General features: G+C 42.4%; 1 protein-coding gene across 1 annotated transcript in view; it reads right to left on the minus strand.

Moving 5' to 3' along the window:
• Positions 1-24420, minus strand: part of ANGPT1 (angiopoietin 1) — a 463014-nt gene that overhangs the window by 185783 nt on the left and 252811 nt on the right. The window contains exons 2-3 of the mRNA XM_073632150.1: positions 19346-19501; positions 10198-10319 (exon numbers count right to left, since the gene is read on the minus strand). Of these exons, the coding sequence (XP_073488251.1) occupies positions 10198-10319; positions 19346-19501 (278 nt within the window). The remainder of the gene's footprint in view (positions 1-10197; positions 10320-19345; positions 19502-24420) is intronic.

Consider the following 24420-nt stretch of genomic DNA (forward strand, 5'->3'; position numbering starts at 1 on the left):
CACTTTAAAGCAGACTAAGGGAACCCCCTAGGCACAATATTTAAAGGAATATTTAATTTTTATTGTTTCACTTTAAGCATCATTAAAATCACTGCTCCTTTAAAAATGATTGTTTTAAAAACATTTTTTGCATTGATACATGTCCCCCATGGCAGTACCCAGGTCCCCATACACTTTTTATGGCAATAACTTGCATATAAGCCTTTAAATGAGGACTTTTGATTCTTCATGTTCGTGACCCATAGACTTTAATAGAGTTTGCATGTTCGCTAGAACTTTTTGCCTGTTCGAGATGTTCTGGTGCGAACTGAACCAGGATGTTCGGCCCATCCCTACTAGGTAGTTTTTAGAGGTCCTCAGAGTAATAAGTGGGGTGTATTATAAATCGTGAGGTAGTGCCAGCCCTGCTCCTGCCAGTTTTTAGTTGTATATAGTCTGACAAGAGGCTGTCCAAGTTGGTTGGTCATGGAAAGCAATGCAAGGACCAAGGTATGCAAACACGTACTGTTTAAGGCTCTAGCTTCTGGGAGTTTTCCCTTAGGGGGAAGCAGGAAAGGTGATGTGCAGAACTTATAGGTCTACTCCTTTTGGCATGAGATGTAGGATTCATGCTCCAACCCCTAAAGGTATGGGCTGCTCCCTGACGCAGCTCTCATCTCTGCTGTCTTCATCTGTTTGTAACTAAGGAATGTGTCCTCACAATTGGGATGGCTGAAAGGATGTATATATGTAAATAAACTGTGTTTAATAGTTAAAAGGCTTCCATTATGTGGACTCTTCCTTCTCCTAACCTCAAGATGGGATTGTCTTCTGAAAGCAAAATGGTGAAGCTTCTATTGGGGTCCATTGCTATAAGGCCTGAGGAAGGTCTAGAAAAGAGGATACAGACTGGTGCTGGTTAGGCAAGGCTGGGGGCCTCCTGAGGTGCTTCTGTATTGGTGTCCAGGGAAGGTTTCGTGCCCATAGTGCCTTTAAAGTGAGTTTAAAGGGACCAACCCATGCTAGGCAGGAATGGATTAAAGAGTACATGTGCTTCACCACCATGTGACTGTACACATGGAGAACATACAGCCTAGCATATGGCTAGTATTGTCCATAAACATGAACCACAAGATGCTCAGGGTTACCTTTATTAGCCAGATAAGACGATTCTATGCACATCTGTGATTTAGTTTCACTTTATTACTTACTTTGCCTTATTTACTGTATTGGCTAAGCTCTACCAAGTGCCATTGTGCAGTCCAATGAGAGTGCCTTTTTTTGACCACTGACCACTGAGCCTGTCTTACTGGATAAAGAAATGGCAGTTAGAGGACCTTAGTCATAAAATCAGGTACCATTAGAAAAGTTAAACTAAATTATGGCGGGGCACAGAGGCGTTATTTGGCTAGCTAAAGTAAGACCAAACATTTTGTGGCATTAGAACTTAAGTTGTCCATAGACAGTACAATCTGACTATACAATCTTTGTACAAGCTCATTTAGATTTACCAAAGCTATTTAATATGAAGACCTGCATAACTACCCAATCAATATGTATGCAATCCAACAGGTCCATTACAATGTATAGGAAAATAGCTTTCCCTTAACAAAATACAATCCAGAGAAAAAGTGCATCCAGCAATCCATACTCCAAACCTGTTAAAAATTACAGTAGTAAGAAATATCTCCAAATTAATGTCTCAATACAGATCCATGTACTTTCCAAAATAAAGTTTGTCCATGAGCAATTGCAAACACATGCATATACAGAGTTTCCAATTTTAATTTAAATCTCCCCCAATCTTACTTCTACCATAATAGGCAGTAACATTTAGAGAATGCATCCGTTTACAGAATTATAGCCTTCCGTGCTTCCCGGTTTCAGAGATCCTGACATCTGTGTGGCCCTCCTGGGTCATGTGTTTCCAGATTTCTTCACTTGTATCCAAAGTAATGCTTGACTTCTAATAGCAGGTTCACTTCATTGCTTCAGTCTGTGGAGCAGCAAGGAAGAAGATAGTGCAGACCACACAAGGCCAAAGGCTTATAAGCTATTTTTTTATACTCACAATATAAATGCTCATTAAAACATCCATGTATTCCGGCAGGTTTTGTCGTATTACATTATTTCTTCAGGGCAGTATAATACATTTCCTAAGAGCCAATAGACTTGAGTGGCCTGCACTGCCTTCCTGTTTGCATCTTTATTGTGTCATTTGCTTGGAGATATCTCTTTTATTAGACTGTGTCTTGTGACTGTGTAGCCAGTGAGCAGTGTGGATCGTTGAATGCATTTTTGGTTTTCCCTTTTACTATCTACAGGAGTTGTTGGTAGATTTAGGAGATTGTACAGTCAGATTGTAAACTGTGTGGCAACCTTAGAGCTGATCATACATGGTATTATCTGATCTGATCCTTTATATCAGACAAGATCTATATAGTAGAAAGGCTTGCCTGTTTGAATACCGTTTGTTGTATATAGTCAGCTTGGAGGGTAACGCCCCTTTCTCTTTTTTTTACAAATGTTACAAATGTACCCCTTTCTCTTTTAGTGCTAAGAAAGTGCTGTCACCTCCCTGCCTGCAGCCTGCAGATTGGACAATTAAAGGCAGCAACACAACGATAAGTCATCACTATGCTCTCCATCCCAGTCAGCACATATGCATTCATCAGAAGCTGATTGGCTAATAGGGATGCCTCTCTCTCTCCCAGCCTGAGTGTCATTGTGCAGGTAATGCTGGGAGGCTTATGCAACTTGTATGTAAAAAATGCATTATATTATTTTTAACAAACAACAGGTTTTGATATATAAGCATGGAGTTTAGCTTTAGGTACTGTGAGGGGTTAGCTCGGCAGCGGGTGTGTGTGACCCCCTGGATGGGTTCACCACACAAAATCAGGCACAGCAGACAGCTTGGTAGGTGAAACAAAAACAAAGGTGCGGTTTATTCAGACTAGATGCATTGAAAAATAACAGAAAAACAAAAAGAAACATGAAAAGAAATCCTGGTCAGCTTGACCGCTTACTACACACGTAGATTCCCTAACTAACAACTGGGTGCAGCCTTGTGCTGCCCCAGACCCTATCTCTCTTTGAGAAGTTTTGCCACACAGGCGTTAACTCACCGCAAAGCTCAGATACCACACTCCCCAGTCTACACAATCACAGAACTGGTTCCAGGATGGAGCATCTCCCTAAGCCTGCTGGGGTGTTTTCTATAGGTCTTAATGAGCCCACTTACTTCAGCTGGGCTCATTAACTCTTCCCCTGCAGGACTCCCAGCACTCCCCCTAGTGGTATAAGTCAGCATAAAGCCTGAATCTAGGGCATACATATTTTCCATCCTGGATGCAACCAGGTGATTTTACCTGCCTGCTGTCACATACCCCCCCTCTTGTTTCAACCTTGGGGTTGGAACACACGCAGTCAGGCACGCATGTACTCGAGACAAAGCATCCACATTCCCCATTTTAACGCCAGGGCGATGCTTTACTGTAAAGTTGAATTCCTGTAGGGCCAGGAACCACCTATTTATCCTTCTATTGGTCTCCTTGTTTTGAGCCATCCACTTTAAAGGAGCGTGATCAGTTACCAGGTCAAAGTGCCTACCTAATAGATAGTACCGAAGGGAATCTAGAGCCCACTTCACAGCTAAACACTCCTTCTCAATTGTGGCGTAATTTACCTCATGGGACTTCAATTTCCTGCTGAGGTAAATGACTGGGTGCTCTTCCCCGTTCCAGACCTGGGACAACACTGCTCCCAACCCAACGTCTGATGCATCAGTTTGTACAACAAAGTCCTTAGAGAAATCTGGGGAGTACAACACTGGCTGGCTACATAAGGCAGTTTTTAATGACTGGAATGCTGCTTCAGCCTCCGGGGACCATTTGACCATGACAGACTCTTTCCCTTTTGTCAGGTTGGTGAGGGGCACAGCCTGAGAAGCAAAATGGGGGATGAATCGCCGATAATAGCCAGCGATTCCCAGAAAGGCTCGTACCTGTTTCTTGCTGTTGGGACGTGGCCAACTCTGTATGGCCTCGACTTTATTGACTTGAGGCTTTATCACTCCCCTCCCAATAGTGTACCCCAGATATTTGGCCTCCTCCTGTCCAATGGTACACTTCTTTGGATTGGCCGTAAACCCAGCTTCCCGAATGGAGTCTAAGACTGCTTGCACTTTTGGCAGATGTGAGACCCAATCTGTGCTATGGATAATCACATCATCCAGGTAAGCTGCAGCATACTTCTGATGGGGCCTCAGAATCTTGTCCATTTTCCGCTGGAATGTTGCAGGTGCATTCTGTAACCCAAACGGCATTCTCTTGTATTGAAACGCCCCATCTGGGGTTACAAACGCAGTTTTCTCCTTGGCCGACTCGGCCAGGGGAATTTGCCAATACCCTTTGGTGAGATCGAGAGTTGTCATGTATCGGGCTGTTCCCAGCCGGTCGATCAACTCATCTATACGCGGCATGGGGTAGGTGTCAAATTTTGTAACTTTATTCAATTGTCGAAAATCGTTACAAAACCGCCAGCTCCCATCAGGTTTGGGCACTAGTACGATAGGACTGGACCAGTCACTCTGGGACTCCTCTATCACACCCAATTCCAGCATCCTTTGAACCTCCCCACGTATTGCCTCCCGTCGGGCCTCTGGTATTCTATAAGGTTTTAGTTTTACCCTTTCTCCTGGCGGGGTAATAATATCATGCTCTACGCCAGATGTTTCTCCCGGCAGCTCAGAGAAAATCTCTTTGTTGCGAAGTACAAACTCTTTAACCTCCTGTTTTTGGGGTTTCGATAAGGTGACTGCGATTCCAACCTCAGGAACAAAGCAATCAGACTGGACCGGTGACAAAGTCTCTGCAACTAGGGATTCCCTATCCCTCCAGGCTTTCAGCAGATTGACGTGATATACCTGTTCCAGCTTTCGCCTTCCTGGCTGTCTGACCCTATAGTTCACCTCGCTCAATTTTTCAAGAACTTCGTATGGACCTTGCCATTTGGCCATGAATTTGCTTTCAACCGTAGGGACTAGCACCAATACCTTATCCCCCGGGGAAAAAGTACGGGTCTTGGCCCCACGGTTGTACACTCTCTGCTGTGCTAACTGCGATTGGGCCAAATGTTCCTTTACGATTGGCATTACCTGTGCAATTCTATCTTGCATCAGGGCGACATGCTCAATCACACTCCTGTGGGGAGAACTCTCATTTTCCCAAGTTTCCTTGGCGATATCCAGCAGTCCTCTTGGGTGTCTCCCATAGAGTAACTCGAAGGGTGAGAAACCCGTAGAGGATTGGGGTACCTCCCTAATGGCAAACATCAAATAGGGTATTAGACAGTCCCAATTCTTTCCATCTCTATCCACCACCTTCTTTAACATTTGTTTTAGGGTTTTGTTGAATCTTTCAACCAACCCATCTGTTTGGGGGTGATACACAGACGTACGTAATTGTGTCACTTTGAACAACTTGCATAGTTCTTTCATAACTCGGGACATAAAAGGTGTACCTTGGTCCGTAAGCAGTTCCTTACAAATACCCACACGGCTAAAAACAAGTGATAGTTCTTTGGCTATGGTTTTGGCCGAGGTATTTCGAAGAGGAATCGCTTCCGGATAACGGGTGGCATAGTCCATTATAACCAAAATGTACTGATGCCCCCTAGCGGACTTCATTATCGGACCTACCAAATCCATTGCGATCCTCTCAAAGGGGATCTCAATGATAGGAAGAGGTACCAGCGGGTTACGGAAATGTGGCATAGGTGCCGACTTCTGACACACAGGGCAGGAGGAACAATAATTTTCTGTTTCCTTCATGACCCCAGGCCAATAGAATCTCTGCAATACTCTCTCTCTGGTTTTCTCTGTCCCCAGATGACCTCCAAGAATGTGCCCATGGGCCAATTCCAACACCAACTTCCTGTAAGGTTTGGGCACCACAAGTTGCTCAACGGTTTCTTCTGCCCTTTGAGCCACTCGATACAGTAGGTCCCTTTCCACAGTGAAGTACGGGTAAGTGCAAGTTTTTTCTGGGTTCACTAACTCGCCATCTATTTTCACCACATTTTCCCGTGCCTTTATTAGGGTGGGGTCTTTTAACTGTTCTGTGGCAAAATTTTCCCTGTGAACCTCAAGATCTGAAAATTCCACAGACGACATGTTTTCATCTGAGGATGTTGGCTCCTCCCCATTTTCTCGAGTTTCCCCTGCCAATACCGACAAGGGAAATTCTGGAGAGTCCTCACCACTCTCAGAGGAATTCTGGTCATCATCTTTCTGGTCTATAGGGGCACCAGTGGGGGGCTCAGGACAATCCCAGAGTTCCCAGAACATTGGAAAATCCCTTCCCACAATGGCATCATGTGGTAAGTGAGACACTAACCCCACCTGATGAGAGAGGTTACCTTTGTGGGTCTCAAAAAACACTGAAGTTACAGGATACTCTCGGGTGTCCCCATGCACACAAATAACAGCCACCTTGTTATTCCCAGAGACCACTGTAGTAACGAATTCAGCCTTTATCAATGTCACCAGGCTACCTGAATCCAGCAACACATCCACATTTCTACCATTAATACACATTTTACATAAATGTTTCTCAGGTCCCCGAATGGCAGTACAAGCGACTGTCGCAAACATCGACTGACGTCTGTCCCTTATAAAGTCACATTGCATAGGTTCATCCACAACTGGGCAATTAGCTGAAATATGTCCCTCTTGCCGGCAGCGGTAGCAAATAATCTTTTTCGCTGCCTCTTGCGGCCTGGGCTTCCCGGGCTGCTCCCGCCAGACATTAGGTTGAACCCCCACCTTCTCACTCTCTCCACCCTCACCCCTTGGAGTCATCTTACCCGCCACTGGGGATGGTCTGGTCTTAGGGTGGAAAGTCCGTGAGTCCCTGGAAGAGGTGGTCAGGTTCTCTGTAGCCAAGTACCTCTCAACCAGATCCACAAGCTTATCTGCAGTTTCTGGGTCTCCATGGCTTACCCACTTTTGGATGGCAGTAGGAAGAGCTCTCAGGAAACGATCCATAACAACACGTTCCACAATGTTTGGTGCGGTCAAAGTCTCTGGCTGCAGCCACCTCCTGCTCAGGTGAATGAGATCATACATTTGAGACCTGGGGGGTTTTCCAAGCCGGAAAGTCCAGTTATGTACACGCTGAGCCCGGACGGCCAGGGTGACACCCAGCCGTGCCAATATTTCTGTTTTTAGCACCACATAGTCTTTTGCTTGGTCCGGCTCTAGGTCATAATAGGCTTTCTGCGATTCCCCTGTTAACAGAGGGGCCACAAGTCCAGCCCACTGCTCCTTAGGCCACTTTTCCCTTTCAGCAGTCCTTTCAAATGTGGTCAAAAACACCTCCGGATCATCCTCTCCAGTCATTTTTGTCAGTAAACGGCTCACACCAAAGGATGCAGTATTAGTGGAACCACTTGCCTCACTGGTCTGCGGCCGTTGCTGCATTAATGTCTCGATTTGTTGTTGGAGTCTCTGCTCTTGCTTTTGTAACAGCTCTATGAAGCGGGCCTCAGATTGCTGCTGGGCTTGTTGCTGAGCGTCCAGACTCTGCAGTTGAGCTTTCTGCTGAGCTTCCAGACTCTGCTGCAAAGTTGCATTTATCTGCTGCTGGGCTGCAAGGCTTTGTTGTTGAGCTGCAAGGCTCTTTTGCAAACCTGCATTTGTCTGCTGCTGATTTGCATTTGCTAGAGCCAGCTGTCTCAGTATCTCCTCCATGCTGGCCTTTAAAAAAAACTGCCCCTGCTTCTCCACCAACTGTGAGGGGTTAGCTCGGCAGCGGGTGTGTGTGACCCCCTGGATGGGTTCACCACACAAAATCAGGCACAGCAGACAGCTTGGTAGGTGAAACAAAAACAAAGGTGCGGTTTATTCAGACTAGATGCATTGAAAAATAACAGAAAAACAAAAAGAAACATGAAAAGAAATCCTGGTCAGCTTGACCGCTTACTACACACGTAGATTCCCTAACTAACAACTGGGTGCAGCCTTGTGCTGCCCCAGACCCTATCTCTCTTTGAGAAGTTTTGCCACACAGGCGTTAACTCACCGCAAAGCTCAGATACCACACTCCCCAGTCTACACAATCACAGAACTGGTTCCAGGATGGAGCATCTCCCTAAGCCTGCTGGGGTGTTTTCTATAGGTCTTAATGAGCCCACTTACTTCAGCTGGGCTCATTAACTCTTCCCCTGCAGGACTCCCAGCACTCCCCCTAGTGGTATAAGTCAGCATAAAGCCTGAATCTAGGGCATACATATTTTCCATCCTGGATGCAACCAGGTGATTTTACCTGCCTGCTGTCACAGTACTAATACCAATATTAGCCAAAGATACTTTTAATTGTCTACAGTCCTCTTAATTGTAGGCTTTTGTATATGATACTGTTATGCACGCTTGGGAGATGTCATGTATTACATGAGGTCAGGCAAGGAGGTGCAGCAGCTTGAGTCAGATTTCAGAGTCCTAACCTCTAACTTCCAGGGCTTGGTGTCATCCTCACCCACAGCAAATAAAACACATAAGGTGACAAACATAAATCTCTTGTAGGCAAACACATGTATAAAAGCTGAGTATTGTGATTGTTGTATTAGAACAAAGAATGAGCAACCAACTTTACTGAACATAAAGGTGAAGTTTAACCACTTAAGGACCGGAAGATTTGCCCCCTTATTGACCAGGCTATTTTCTGCGATACGCCACAGCGCCAATTTAACTGACAATTGCGCGGTCCTGTGACGCTGTACCCAAACAAAATTTACATCCTTTTTTCCCAACAAATAGAGTTTCCTTTTGGTGGTATTTGATCACCTCTGCGGTTTTTATTTTTTGCGCTATAAATCAAAAATGCGACAATTTTGAAGAAAAAAACAATATTGTTTGCTTTTTGCTATAATAAATATTCAAAATGAATTTCTTCCTCAGTTTAGGCTGATATGTATTCTTCTACATATTTTTGGTAAAAAAAATCATATATTTATTGGTTTGCGCAAAGTTATAGCATCTACAATTTAGGGGATATATTTATAACTATACTTGTAATTGCGGTGATCTGCGATGTTTATCTGGACACTTTTGACACTTTTTTGGGACCATTGACATTTATACAGCGATCAGAGCTAAAAATAGCCACTGATTACTGTATAAATGTCATTGGCATTAAAGGAGTTAACACTAGGGGGCGATCACGGGATTAAATGTGTTACCTAGGGAGTATTTCTAACTGTGGGAGGATGGGACTGCCTGGGGGAGGAGACCGATTGTTGTTCCTAAGCAGTAGGAACAACTGATCAGTCTCCTCACCCCTGACATAACAGAGATCTACGGAGGTCTATTTACATTGTCTATTTACATTGACAGACCTCTGTTCTGTCTCTCCAAGGAGCGATCGCAGGTGCCCGGTGGACATCGCGACTGTCAGGCACGAGGATCGGCTCCGTTGTCGCGCCACGTGCGCACCCTCTAGTGCTCTTGAAACTGCCGACGTACAGCCACGACGGCTCGCCCAGGGGAGCCAACCTGCCACCGTATAATGCAGTTAATCAGGATATCTTTCATCTGAAAATACAATACAATACATGACATCGCTTCCGAATTTTTGTTCCGTCGTACGAGAATTTCATAACTTTAGTAACCTCTTCATTTTCGATACAAGATTAGCATCCAAAAAAAAACGAATGATCATTCATTCAATAATCACATCATGTGTACGAGGTATTAGGGTTAGCAGTAAAGTTAGCTCCAAGGTTAGCGTTAATAATAGCGATAGGGCTAGGATAAAAGATAATCCTGGGTTAGCATTTTATGGCAAAAGAACAGGAAAGGGAGATTTGAAAGGAGTCAAATAAAGGAAATTGCACCCTTAAAATAACACCAAAAACCACATTCATTTTTTCATACCCATTGACATCAAAGGACCTCATTGAATGGCAAAACTTTTAATGAAATATCCCAATTTTGAATGGAATTTTGACAGAGGAATACTCCTGACTATTTCTTCTTAAAAATCAAATCTATAAGTTTCCCTCTAAATTGCTTGAAAATTGTTTTGTTATTTGCATCAAAGCCAGACAAATATAATAAGAATTCATATAAACTTTAAAATTTTAAATATATGCAGTAATTAAATATAACTTTATATTTCACTTGTTAGAAGCAAGAGTGTTACAATGTTAATGCATTACCTGTTTTTCTCCTGAATTTTTACAATCTCATGAGTTTGTTGAATGAGCTGTTTTTCAAGCTTGTATGTCGACAAAGAGTTTTCCAACAGCTGAATCTCCAGTCGGGAAGTTTGATTGAGAACCTTGAAGAAAGAAATGGAATGTTGAGGTAAAAATGCCATCTTTCAAATTGTCCTGTTACATTAGCACAGGGATATATAAAATATATGACCTAGTCTAACAAGCCTTGATGGATAGCAAACAAGCACAGCGTGATTGTGTAAGGATGCATTATAGCAATCCAAAGCAATGAATGCATGTCATTGAAGCATAAGTAAATGTTATTGTAAACCTGTAGTTATATATCTCCCCTGGCCTTTTCATGGTGGTCCGGCAGAAACCCATGCTTGATAGGATGGTGAACTCTTATTGGCTCATGGGACATGTGAGGTTTGACAGCCATTTTTATTTCACACTTTGGCTCAGTGCTGATAACTCTACTACTCGTCAGAATCCTTACAGCAGGGGGATTTAGGGATCTAAAAACAGCTGGGCCAGCTTCTGTTCAGATGATGATAAAATAAAAGCTTGTGATTTCTAATTTAACCATAACTGTTGAAAGAAACTAAAACGTGCATGTTAGAGCTGGGAAAGGGACACGTTATCTTTGGCGTGAAGTTGTTTCTGTGCTTCAGATTCAGTTTAATTGTTTAGATTAAATAGTGCATTTCTAAACAGCAGTTGTGTCAGACTTTACTTGAAAACCACAGTCTTGGTATAGTTGGTGTCCAAGAAAAAGTTATACAGACATGAAGAGTTTAGATTGATTTTTCTTCTTGTGCTCGATATAATGAGAATGTATGAGAATCCAGTTTGTGTCAATTCTTGAAGCTTTTTTTGGGTGATGTATTAATTTTTAGCCTTTGTTGTAGGCTAAAGAATTAGTATTAGCTGTAGAATTAGCTTATAGACAGATAGTAAAGAGTCGGCCATAAAACTTTTGGCCATAATATTAAAAGCTGGACAACAGTTTTCAGAAGGCACTTTTCTGTTCCAACATGACTGTGCTCCTGTGCACAAATCCAGCACTATAAAGACATCATTTGATGAATTTGGCGTGGAAGAACTAGAGCGGTCTGTACAGAGCCTTGACCTCAACCCTACTGAACATTTTTGGGACAAATTGTGAGCCAGGTCTTCTTGTTCTACAACAGTACCTGACCTCACAAATGTTCTTTTGCTCCGAAATGCTCTGAATCTTGTGGAAAACCTTTCCAGACTAGTTAAGGCTGTTTAACCGCAGAGGGGAGAGGTCAGCTCCATATTAGTACCCATTAATATGAATCTCAGTTTATGTTTGTGAAAATATATAAATATATATATATATATATATATATATATATATATATATATATATATATTTATATATATTTATATATATATTTATAGTCGTGGCCCTATGACCGAGAGAGATGTGGATCACATAAACACGCGACAAGACTTACAACATAAATAGACCTGAAGTGAGCCTTGGTGATCTGGTCGGTATGCCAAGAAAAGGGGGCATACCCAAGGTAAGTAATGGGTAGTTTATAAAGAAGGATGTGCTGAGAAGTGCCCTAAATAAGGGAAAGGCGGGAGGGTATCGCGCACTGGAACCGACAAAGAGCATAGGTGAGTGGGCTGCTTAAATACCCTCAGGGCTCCTTCCATAAATTCAGGCCACCATACTGGCCTTCTTATTTATGGTCGTGGCCCTATGACCGAGAGAGATGTGGATCACATTAACACGCGACAAGACTTACAACATAAATAGACCTGAAGTGTGGCTTGGTGGTCTGGTCCATATGCCAAGAAAAGGGGGCAAAAGACTCTGATAAGGGGAATAACTCTTAATTGATTCTTGTGGTTATTGAGCCAGCTTGGTGAAGGCTTGTGCCATTTCTTCCTGAGGATTTGGGATGTATGTGGCAAAACAAGAGGAATTCCATCGGCCTAGTTTCTTGATTACATGGTCTGGTACTCCCTGTTGGGAGGCAGCTGAGGCTGCTCCAATCCGGAAGGAATGTCCAGAGAACTGACTGGGGTTGAAGCCCAAGTTGCTTAGGAGGATCCTGACATGCTTGATAAACTGTCTGCCACCCAGGGGGCTGGTTAGAAAGGGTAGCAGGGAGCTACCATCAGATTGGCTGAGTAGATGGGACAGTAGTCGGTCGAGCACCATCACTGGGCACCAGGCGTTGTTAGTCTGAAACAGGTTGATGTCAACCCCGGGGCTGGTTTGTTGCGTTTTGCAGACTGTGAGATGAAAAGTGTAATGGTTTCGGAAAGCCAGTCAGGTGGCGTCGGAGCAGTGTCTGACTGCCGGAGTTGCTAACGGTAAATTCACTAGGTCATAGGAAACTGTAGAAGGCCTGGTAGATGGCTGCCTGGATGACTATGACCTGAAAGCCCCAAAAATGGAGAACGAGTAAGGATTTCAGACATGTCCGTGAAGAGAGCACTCGTAAAAGGGAGGCGTTTGAGTCTGACTACGGGTTGGTGCTTCTGTATGCCCTGTAGGAGGAACTTGACTGCATGGATGCTGCCTAGATATAGCTTGATAGTATTGTGAGAAAGGGCCAGCTGCGTGTGGCAATACGATATAAAGGCTAGGACATGCCTACCGTTGCCTATCGCTGCTCTAGGGCAAGAGGCCAAAAACTTGCTGTAAGTGTTCCAAGCAGTGCGATAAGCCTTCAGTGTGTTGCGTGTCAAGGAGTGGTTAATGGGCTGGGTTGTGTTGGCAAGATGCGACTTCAGTCCATCGTCAGCAGCAACCAGGGTGGGACAGGAGTAGTTGTTGGGTCGGCTCCAGGCTCCTGCTGGTAAAACAAAGTAAGGTTGAAACAGGACAGTGCATCAGCTGAGATTTTGCATTTGCCTGGAATATGTCTATAGAAGATATTAAACTGGTGACAGAGTGACAGCTGCGCGAGCCTGCACAGGAAGGACATGATGGGGAGTGACTTGGATCTACCTTTATTGATGATGTCGGCCGTGGCCTGATTGTCCGTGGTGAAGAGCACCGTCTGTCCTGTCCAAGTGTGGTCCCAGACCTGGGCAGCTGCCACGATGGGATACAGCTCAAATAGTGGTGAAGACTGGGTGAAAGCAGAAATTTAAGAGAATTTCTGGGGGCCAAGGTTCGGCGAACCAGTGGAGGCCGAAAAATCGCCGCAAAGCCCATGGAGGCTGCGGCATCGGTGACCACGCGTGGTGACTCGACTGACACTGCCGGGACGAACATTGAAATGCCATTCCAGCTGGTGAGGAACTTGTCCCACATAGCTAAGTCTGCTACTGCTGCTTGGTCTAGTTTGAGAACTTGGTCTGGAACTTGCACTGGTGTGAGAAAGACTAAAAGCTGTGATATAAAGGACCGTCCTTGAGGAATAATCCCCATTGCGAAGTTCAGCATCCCTAGTAAGCATTGCAACTGCCTCATGGTGCACCCTTGTGACCCGGTGAAGTCGTGGATAACTGTCCTGGTATGGGCTAGTTTTGTTGGGGGGCAGGCTATGGCACGCGTGTTAAGAGTGACACCTAGGAAGGTGACAGAGTGTGCCGGGCTTCCACTATATGCTCGGCCATGGGCACGTTGAGATTGGTGTTCACCACTCTCAACGTGTTCAGATCCCCTGGGGGCATGCCCGGTTGTTCGGTGAGCAGGCAGTCATTGAGGTGGTGGATAACCGTCTGACGGTGGGCCTGGTGTGACTTTACCTGAAATGAACTGGCTCACCCCAGTCATGCGACTGACCCTGGTAAAGATACGAACTGTACATTCTTCCCCTTCTATTTTTTATTTTTTTTTATCTGGGGAAATAAAGTCCAACCTGGTGCCGGATGGAAACCTAAACTAACCTCAGGAGAAAGACAGAGAAAAGATGAGTGGCCCGCGTGCCACTGGAGATGAATGGCCAACTGGGTGCCGCTGCATGTTTGTGTGGCTGATTGTTTGCCACTGAGGTGTGTTTACAAGCTAGTTTTTATGTGGGTTTGCATGTAGGTGCGTGCTGCAAAGTGTTTTATAGTACTGGAGACGATATTGCGTGGTTGCAAGGGTGTCAGTGAGTGTCAGGTTTGCTGAGACGATAGTGCGTGGTCGCAAGGGTTTCAGTCTGGTTTTCTGAGACGATATTGCGTGGTTGAAAGGGTCTCGATGCGTATGAGGTTTGTTTTGAGACAGCATTGCATGGTTGCAAGGGTCTCAGTCTGGTTTGCTGAGACGATATTGCGTGGTCGCAAGGGTTTCAGTCAGGTTGCTGAGACGGTATTGCGTGGTTGCAAAGGTCTCGATAAGTATGAGGTCGTTTGAGATGATATTGCGTGGTTGCAAGGGTCTCGATGAGTATGAGGCCGTTTGAGACGATATTGCGTGGTTGCAAGGGTCTTGATGAGTATGAGGTTGTTTTGAGACTATATTGCGTGGTTGCAAGGGTTGCTGAGATGATATTGCATTATTGCGAGGGTCCCGATGAGTATGAGGTTTTTTTTATTTTTTATTTTTTTATGATGATATTGCGTGGTTGCAATGGTCTCGATGAGTGAGGGGTTGCTGAGATAATATTGCATTTTGCAAGGGCCTCAAATGAGTGTGAGGCTGCTGAGACGATTCTGTATGGCTGTTACGGTCTGAAAAGGTGTCAGGTTGCTGATATGAGATTGCATGGTTGCAAAGGTCTAGACGAGTGTGAGGTTGCTGAGACGATATTGTGTTTTGCAAGGGTTGCAAATGAGTGTCAGGCTGCTGAGACAATATTGCATGACTGCAAGGGTCTCAATGGGCATGGGGTTTGCAGAGACGATATTGCGTTTGCAAGAGTCTCGGTGAGCGTGAGGCTGCTGAGACGATATTGCATTTGGAAGGTTCTCAACAAGAGTGTCAGGCTGCTAAGACGATTTGTCTGGCTGCAAGGTTCTCAATGAATGTCAGGTTGCTGGGGCGAGACTGCGTGGTCACAAAGGTCTTGATTTTTTTTTTTTACCAACCCTGTTGGGGGGGGGCTTTAGTGAGATATCAGGGGTCTAAATAGACCCTTGACATCTCCCCTTTGAGACAGAGAAAGGGACTAAGGACACAGATTCCCCAGTCCTTTTCTCTGCAGCAACAGCTGCACTGACGATGAATGCATAGGAGACAGAGGATCCTGTCCATTCGTAAACTGAAGCATTGTAAACACAGTTTACTCTACTCAGTTATGAATGGACAGAATCAGTGATCACTGACTCCGTGCAGTCAGAAAAGGAAGGAGGCGGTAAATGACAGATTTACCAGCTCCTTTCTCCGCTCTCCATCCTGACAGATCTGGGGCAGGGGGGACCAGGGGAGGACACAGAGGGGGAGCAGAGGGGAGCGGAGGAGGACAGAGTGGGACTGGAGATGGACATGGTGGGGGACTTTAGAAGCATTAGGGAGGAAATGGAGAAGGACACAGGGGACAGTCAGGGACGATTGGTGCTGCGATGGGGGCCGTTACAAGCACAGATCTCCCTGTATAGCTTTCAATAAAGCAGCTGAAAGCCGCAGGAGGGAGAGGTGGAAAAGCAGCTGTCAGATGCTTTATTGAAATCTATACAGGGAGATTGGTGTTTGTAATGGCCCCCACTGCCACATCGATCATCCCCAGACTGCCCTGGTATTGGATTAGGCATTAGGGGAATTTGCACAAGAGATCGGCACTTATACCGATACTAGTATCAGTGCAACTCTACTTTTAATGTAGTAATGTTTTAAACTATAATTAAAGTGAAAAATCATATATTACATTGTAAACATAACAAACAGTTCCTTGGTCACAAAGGGCAGGAATATCAAAAACTTTCAAATGAGAAGAGTCAGGAGATTTCGCTGTTGGCTTATTGATGGCATATTAGAAGTCAGCCTAACAGGCTGATTCATTAAAATGTAAGTGAAGCCAAAAACATTTTTTGTTTTGGCTAGAGTGGGGAAAGAAAAGAACCTTAGTCTGATTTTTGCTGCTATCCGGGGCACCATTAGAAGGATTTTTCCTGTCCCTTTGACAATGTTTTAGCCAAACAGGAAATAAAGCCCCATACACGCTAATGTCGCGTACACACGACTGGTTTTGCCGTCGTAATAAACTCTGACGGTTTCTCTGATGAAACTCTGACGGAATTCCATTCAAGCGGTCTTGCCTACACACGGTCAACCCAAAGTCCGACCAAAATCCAACCGTCCAAAAAGTGGTGACGTACAACACTTACAACGGGACTAGAAAAAGGAAGTTCAATAGCCAGTAGCCAATAGCTTCCATCTCGTACTTGCTTCAGAGCATGCGTCTTTTTTGGTCTGTCGGACCAGCATACAGACGAGCGGTTTTCCCGATAGGATTCGGTCCTGTCGGAAATATTTAGAACATGTTCCATTTCTAGGTCCGTCAGAATTTTCGAAAAAAAAAGTCCGATGGGGCATACACATGATCGGTATATACGATGAAAAGCTTCCGTCTGACTTTTTCTGTCGGACATTCCGCTCGTGTGTGGCTTATTAGATTTTCTGCTGATTTTTGTCTTCAGATTTACCCAAACCATGTAGTGCAAGGGCCTGCCTGATTGCATACAAATTGAAACTCCTAAGGTTTGACTTCATATTATATGGTTTTGGTAAATCTGAAGGAAAACATCAGCAGAAAATCTGATAGTGTGTATAGGGCTTAAGAGGAAATCTGCAACAAGAAAACAGACAGAAATGAAAAAAATCTAAAGGGATAATAGGCTTTTCCTGCTCTGTGATGCTGTTGAATAGCCCCACACACTTCTTGTCTGGCTAAGCGTTGTCAGCAGGACAGGAAGTGAGGGAAATTATATATCACAGTGCCCTGGATAATAGTAAAAATAACAACAAGGAGTTCAAACCCTTGCCCACTCTATCCAAAACTAAAAAAAAAAAATTCTGTTTTGACAAACACTTTAAGTAAAGACTTGTTAATCACAGAGGAGGGATGTAATCATGTTTGCTTTCATACAGATAGCAACCAGTGGAAGCATTTATAAATGTGTACATGAAATGCATTATTAGAAATTTGGACAAGCAAATAAAAAAAAAATGTGTGGCTCCTCAAAAATTTGTTTGAAGTAAATGTTACAATAATAGCTTAAAACGTATCATTTACTGAAAATACACTACAGTTCCCTTTAAGTAGTTTCAAGGCAGTCTATTAAAATAAAAGAAGCCACAAAGAAGAACGCACTTTTTAATAATGGTCCAGCAAGCATTTCCCATAATTGCCTAATTGCTAAATCATTGATCTTTGTTCTCGTTCATGCCAAAGTTGTAAAAATGTCACAGGTACAATTACTGTGAACCTAGAGTCAAATTGTTGAAACAAAATAAATAGGAGTGCACTATATCGGAAATTAATAATCTACTTCAAAAAGGAATTAATAGACGAATGAACACATTTATTTAGGCTAACATATGTATCACTCGCAGCCATTAGTTCCAGTGTTTATTTGAACTTAAATGTTGTTTAGTTTACTGTTTGACCTCAACCTTTATATGAATGGGGCCTTCAGTGTTTTCATTGCATGGAATACAACACTAAAACATGGGACTTTTGGCTACACACCCTCAGTGTTGACTTTTCCCGCTTCAGTGTATATCATTTGTTTAACATGTACCACTGACACACTTATGAGTATATTTATGATAGTATCATGTATGACATTGATTTTTGCAGTAGTTGGATAAAGGAATAAAACCTTAATTTTAACTGTTGTTGTATTACTGCTTATAGCCAGGGGTGGATGAAAATGTCATCATCATAACTATTTTCTGAATCCTTAGAGTACAGCTGCACCCTTTTGATCAATTTAAAGATGGTAAAAGGATAGGGCTCTAAATTAAACTTTACTTTTGCTCACATATAAGTATTTAAAAAAGTACATAAATAAAATGGATATGAATTTAAAAGATTTGCCATCTTACAGGGAACATCTAAAAGTTTGTGCCCAAGTGATTGCTATTCTCAAGGAATAGGAGTGAGATTTGGTGATTGGGCACTACTGTGCTGCTCACTGTTCTGCTTGATGAAGGGAAAGCTGTACTTGAGAACCTGTAGTGCAAGGATCTCTCTGAATCTGGCTTCTACCACTTTGTTTGCTGTGTCTTGGAGATTACTCCACCAGCCATAAGATCGCATTTATCAAAATGTGCTACTATAACAGATAGAAAAGCCCTGCTGTTTTACCAAGTTGGCCTCCTCAACATAAAAGGAAATTGAGATAGCCAATTCAGGCTCTAGTGGGTCCTTATATAATGGGCACAGCTGGTAGTGCAGGCAGGAAAAGAGCTTGTCTCAGCTCTAAAAAAGTCAATAAAGAAGGAAAAGACATCCCAGTGGAAGCAGCCTCAGCCTAGACTCCATCCAGGCCATGCCCCAAAATGTTTCACCCCACCCATGGGGCTTAGTCATGGGTGGGACAGAAATATGTGGGGGGGGGGGGGTGGCCTGGACAGAGTCTAGGCTGAGGCTGCTTCCACTCTTTACATGAGGGCTTTGTGTAATGTGAGGCTCCTGGGACTTTGTTTCCTTTTTCATTCTCCTCCACATAAAGACACAGTGCAAAACAAGCAGGTAATAGCACAGACCAGTCCTTTACCCTCTTCTTGCCTTTTTTTAAGTGCAGCTTCCATAGCACAGGTCCTCCTTAATTTTTACTGTAAAGGGGAAATTTTGATCTCCTTATTTTGCTTTTGGTTGGGGTTGACCAGCATGAAAGTAATTGCTGTGGGCAGTGACACAAAAATAAATCTTGCTGCTTTGCCCTCTCCATTGTATTCTTTTTTATTCAGTCGGTGCCATCTAAAGGAGCTTAGAATCTATTGTCATTACCATACACATATACAACTGGTGTGGTGGTTTTTCAGGAAGCCAATAAAACTGCCCATATTTTTGGGGTTTATGGCATGGAAATAGGCACAACCGGGGTGGAGAGAACATATGAATTCCAGATAGGATCCAAATTTTCTCATTTAGGGACATAAAGCCACAAGACAAGAGTGCTAACCACTTCCACTTAGCCACCATGCTTCCATACTAGCTCTGCTGCTTCTCCTCCAGCAACTATATTGTATCTCACAAACACAGATATTGTCACCTACCTGAGTCTCCACATCAGTGAGCTTCCTAGTCTGCTCTGCCGTTTGACTCAGCAAACTTGTTCCTATTTCCAGCATAGTAGCCGTCTGGTTCTGAACCGCATTTTGCTGCATCTGAACCATCTCTGACTTCATGTTGTCCACAATATAGTTCTCCAACTAATTAAAAAGAAAAAAAAGTTTAAAAAAATTAAATTAGCAGGTAAGCAATGTATTTTTTGTTTTCAGTGTTCAGAAAAAAACATGCAGAAACAAATTTGTAATACAAAAAGCCCTCTATTACTTTGAACTGGGCAGGTGAAGTCCTAGATATGCAAAAAAAGAAAATGTGTCCAGATTTATTTTACTGGTAGTCTTATACCATAAAAAGCAAAAGCATTTCAGGGGTTTCAAAAGGTCCCCTTACATTAGAACTATAAATCACAAATGAAAGGTTGTCATCACTATTCAGTACTGATTGTTGTGTATACAGTTTAATAACCAAATAAAGATATGTCAGAAAAATAGATAATAAAACAATAATGTATAGGAGTACACTATACAGTATTAAGGTGTCTAATAAAATAAGCCTTGCATGAAAATTCTTAGTTCAAGAATAAATTTAACATACAGTTTTAACTGTTGATATGTGTTATGTTACCTAAAAATTATTTCAAGGGTTCTTCCGGGGTCAAAAGCTTGAGAAAGTCTGTTCTAGATCATGAATAGATAAGACTATAAATACGGTAAAGCATATGACAAATAGTTATGTAAGTCAAGGAAGCCTATCACAGACTGTTGTAGAGGTTTATGAAATCTGTGGTGAACCAACCACAGAATTCTTGGCGTGTTAAACTTAATTTAAGCATAATCTAGTTTGTTTAAAAGGTTTCTAATTAAAAGATTGTAAATGTTACTTTAAGCTATCATTAGGGTGTTTCAAATATCAAGGTTTAATCACTTGATTAATTACAACAAGCTCATTATAGAACAAGGGTTGAAGGTGAAGGAAATTGTTAATTTGTTGGAAATTGTTTAGAAGCAAAGGAAAGAAAATATTTTGCCTTTCCCTAGAGAAGCCCAAAGTGAGGTCCTGTTCTTTCTTGATGATTCATATGGCTCAAGGTTTATGTGCGGCTTACAAACAGCTTAAAATGTTCACAACACAGAACAACTCTAGAGCTGAAGCTGGGTGGATTATAAGACCCACAATCCAACATTACACATAAAATACAGTAGTTGCTGCCTTACAATGACCAAGGCACACTTCCAAACATCACAGCCGCATTCCCACTGCAGAAGCAGCAGAGCTTGATGAAGAACACTCTGCTGTTTGGATAATACAGGAAAAGCAGGTGCTTCCTAACCTTAAACAAGGATAGAGGAAAATGCTGCGCTACCCCGAAACAAAACTAGACAAATATGTGACAAAAGCAGCTAGCACACAAACAAACCAAGTCCAAACGTAATATAAATAAAAAAGTGCAGCGCTAACCTATAAACATAAGTAAATATTATTGTGAATACACTTGTGAATAAGTGAAACAAGTAAAATAAACAACGTGGTTGGTATAATGAACCATAGTGGAATATGGGACAGCAAAGGGCCACAGTCCATAAAATATGAATGAGTGGAGTGGAGGTCTTCTCCAAGAGTGGGATACCATAAACCCCGGGGGGGGGGGGGGTTGGGTAGGCACTCGGATGGTAAGGAGACCACAGATGGTAAAGCATGTGAATGGCAATGTGGGAAGCTGGAGACGCCTACGCGTTTCGACTACACAGTCTTCAACATTCCCACATTGCCATTTTTATTTGCCTGTGACCACTTTTAACCTATTTGGATTTTATCCAATAAAACCATTTTTGACCTACACCATGTGGAGTGCCTTTTTTTCTTCCTCCATGGTACTACTCCGGATTGTTCCTGTTTGACCATCCTGCTGTGATGCTGAAGGGTGTGCGCGACAGTGCCTCAACTCCTGTCCAAGACGGCTACTCTTTGCTGGTGTCCGTGACCCACAGGACAACATCCATTTGGTTACTTCGGGAGATCATCCCCTATGCTCTACTGACGTACTGCTATACGGCAGGTGCGTCCTACGGATCCGGTAAGGGTATCTAACTCCTTTCCATTTGAAGATTCACGTGCTTTACCATCTGTGGTCGCCTTACCATCCGAGTGCCTACCCAACCCCCCCGGGTTTATGGTATCCCACTCTTGGAGAAGACCTCCACTCCACTCATTCATATTTTATGGACTGTGGCTCTTTGCTGTCCCATATTCCACTATAGTTCATTATACCAACCACGTTGTTTGTTTTACTTGTTTCACTTATTCACAAGTGTATTCACAATAATATTTACTTATGTTTATAGGTTAGCGCTGCACTTCTTCCTAACCTTAGTTATGAGATCCAACCCTCCTCCCTCCTCTTTTGATGCGGTCTATCCAAGCAACGGTAAGAGGAATGCAAAGGCTGACACCCCCTTATGCATTCCTACTGCCAGTGCTCGTCTTGGGAAAGTGCTCACAGCCAAGACAAGCTGATGCGGTGAATCAGTCGTCTCCTTCATAGCTGTTGTCAGCCGTTGGTTGAATGATGCTGAGCATCATTTTCCCAAAAGACTAAGGTCATATAGTGATGGAAAGGGGAACTACACCAGAGAGTGAGTATTGCATTTGAAGTTGTTATTGCTTTACCTAAGGCTGGGTTATTCACTTTCTGACTATAAATTTGAGCTGTACTTTAAAACTATACTTACCTTTACAGTTCTAAAATGAAGATCTAGTGTTGTGGAGTTCATGTACAACCCTTACCAGCAACAGGGTACAACAGGTCTTCTAGAGCCCTGGACGGGAGAGTACTGCCTAATGGAAGAACTATTCTAATACAGTATGTCTAGCTTTCACATCACAACTACACACATAAGTATCAAATAGATATAATATTACTAGGTCTCATATGCCTCATTTCCACTGAGCGGATTGGTTCGGTTTGGTACGGTACGCTATTTTGAGTGTTTCCATTATGAACGCGGCCCATACAACCGAACCGCACCATTCTGGGTCCTGCTTCAGATGTGGGGCCATAGAAAATGGTACGGTTTGGTTAGGGCAGAGCTACGATACATTCCACTGATTGGCGGACGTGTGACGCCATGCTAGGCATTTTTTCTAAACCCACGTATGGCCCGTGGCGGTCCGACTTGCAGTGGAAACGCTCACCTGAATAGGCCGGACCATTCTAGGCCTTCCAAACTGTACCGACCCGAACCGATCCACTCAGTGGAAACAAGGCAATATACATCTACTAACCCCAGAGTAAGGCTAGAAAAGCAGAAAAGAATATCTAGCAGAACATATTGCTTTTCATAGCTATCCCTTTATTATTACTTTAACCATTTTCAAAAGACAAGTTGACATAGAAAAAAAAAAGTAAATTAAGTCTTAAAATTTGAGTAATAAAATATCATCTGACTTCAAAGGTTCCTACAAGTCTCCCGCACTAATCTGCTTTACAATTGCCTGCCAGGTATGAAGAGATAGTAGAAGATTTTATGATTGTATCTGTTTCCACAAGTTTTATGTTTCTACAATTACTGACTAGTGTCAACAGCTTGCAGCATTTTGCTCTAGGATTTATAAATGGCACACATAAAACATTATCCTAGGCATGGCTAATACCGTTAACATTCAATTTGTCTTGTTTTACATGCTTAATGCTTTCCCTTGCAGACATACCATCAAGATACATTGGACATGTGTATTTATAGGGCAATAAATGTCTAAACTGTTACAATGTATTGGAGGAAACAAGCAAAAGTCAATCTTTCTAAGCCTGGGGCTTACAGTTTTGTGATTCCAATGACAGAGGACAGTAGTGTGGAAGACCACCTATCCAGTAGCAGAAATTAGAATGCCAAGAAGGATGGTAGGTGGGGTCAGTGCTGTACTTGGTTTGTTTCTGGATGATTTATTTTTTTAAGTGCGATATTTAAAAATTAAACCCAATCAATAAAATGTCATATAAGCTTTAACATTTTAATGTAAAATGTATATATATATATATGTATATATATATATATATATATATATATATATATATATATATATATATATATATATATATATATATATATAATATATATATATATATATATATATATATATATATATATATATATATATATATATATATATATATATATATGCAAATCTTTAAATTAATTTACCGATCTTTTATATGGGATCATTGTAATAACAACTGTATCATTGGGAGTTCTCTAAAGAAGACACACGGCCACACAATGAACTTGGATGAAAAGTAATTCAATCTTAAACTGCATAAGGGGTTCTTTACTTTTGGAGCGATAAGGATATAGAACTGCCTTCCACAGTTGGTGGTGTCAGCGGGGAGTTTGCATAAATTAGACAAGATGCATTTTGTAGAGAACACAATGTACAGGCCTGGGGCTTACAGTTTTGTGATTCCAATGACAGAGGACAGTAGTGTGGAAGACCACCTATCCAGTAGCAGAAATTAGAATGCCAAGAAGGATGGTAGGTGGGGTCAGTGCTGTACTTGGTTTGTTTCTGGATGATTTATTTTTTTAAGTGCGATATTTAAAAATTAAACCCAATCAATAAAATGTCATATAAGCTTTAACATTTTAATGTAAAATGTATATATATATATATATATATATATATAAATATATATATATATATATATATATATATATATATATATATATATATATATATATATATATATATGCAAATCTTTAAATTAATTTACCGATCTTTTATATGGGATCATTGTAATAACAACTGTATCATTGGGAGTTCTCTAAAGAAGACACACGGCCACACAATGAACTTGGATGAAAAGTAATTCAATCTTAAACTGCATAAGGGGTTCTTTACTTTTGGAGCGATAAGGATATAGAACTGCCTTCCACAGTTGGTGGTGTCAGCGGGGAGTTTGCATAAATTAGACAAGATGCATTTTGTAGAGAACACAATGTACAGGTTTACTGAGAATGATAATAGCATGGACACACACACACTCGGGTTGCACTGGGTGGACCTGTGT

The sequence above is a fragment of the Aquarana catesbeiana genome, linkage group LG05 (assembly GCF_042186555.1).
Source record: "Aquarana catesbeiana isolate 2022-GZ linkage group LG05, ASM4218655v1, whole genome shotgun sequence".
Classification (NCBI taxonomy): domain Eukaryota; kingdom Metazoa; phylum Chordata; class Amphibia; order Anura; family Ranidae; genus Aquarana; species Aquarana catesbeiana.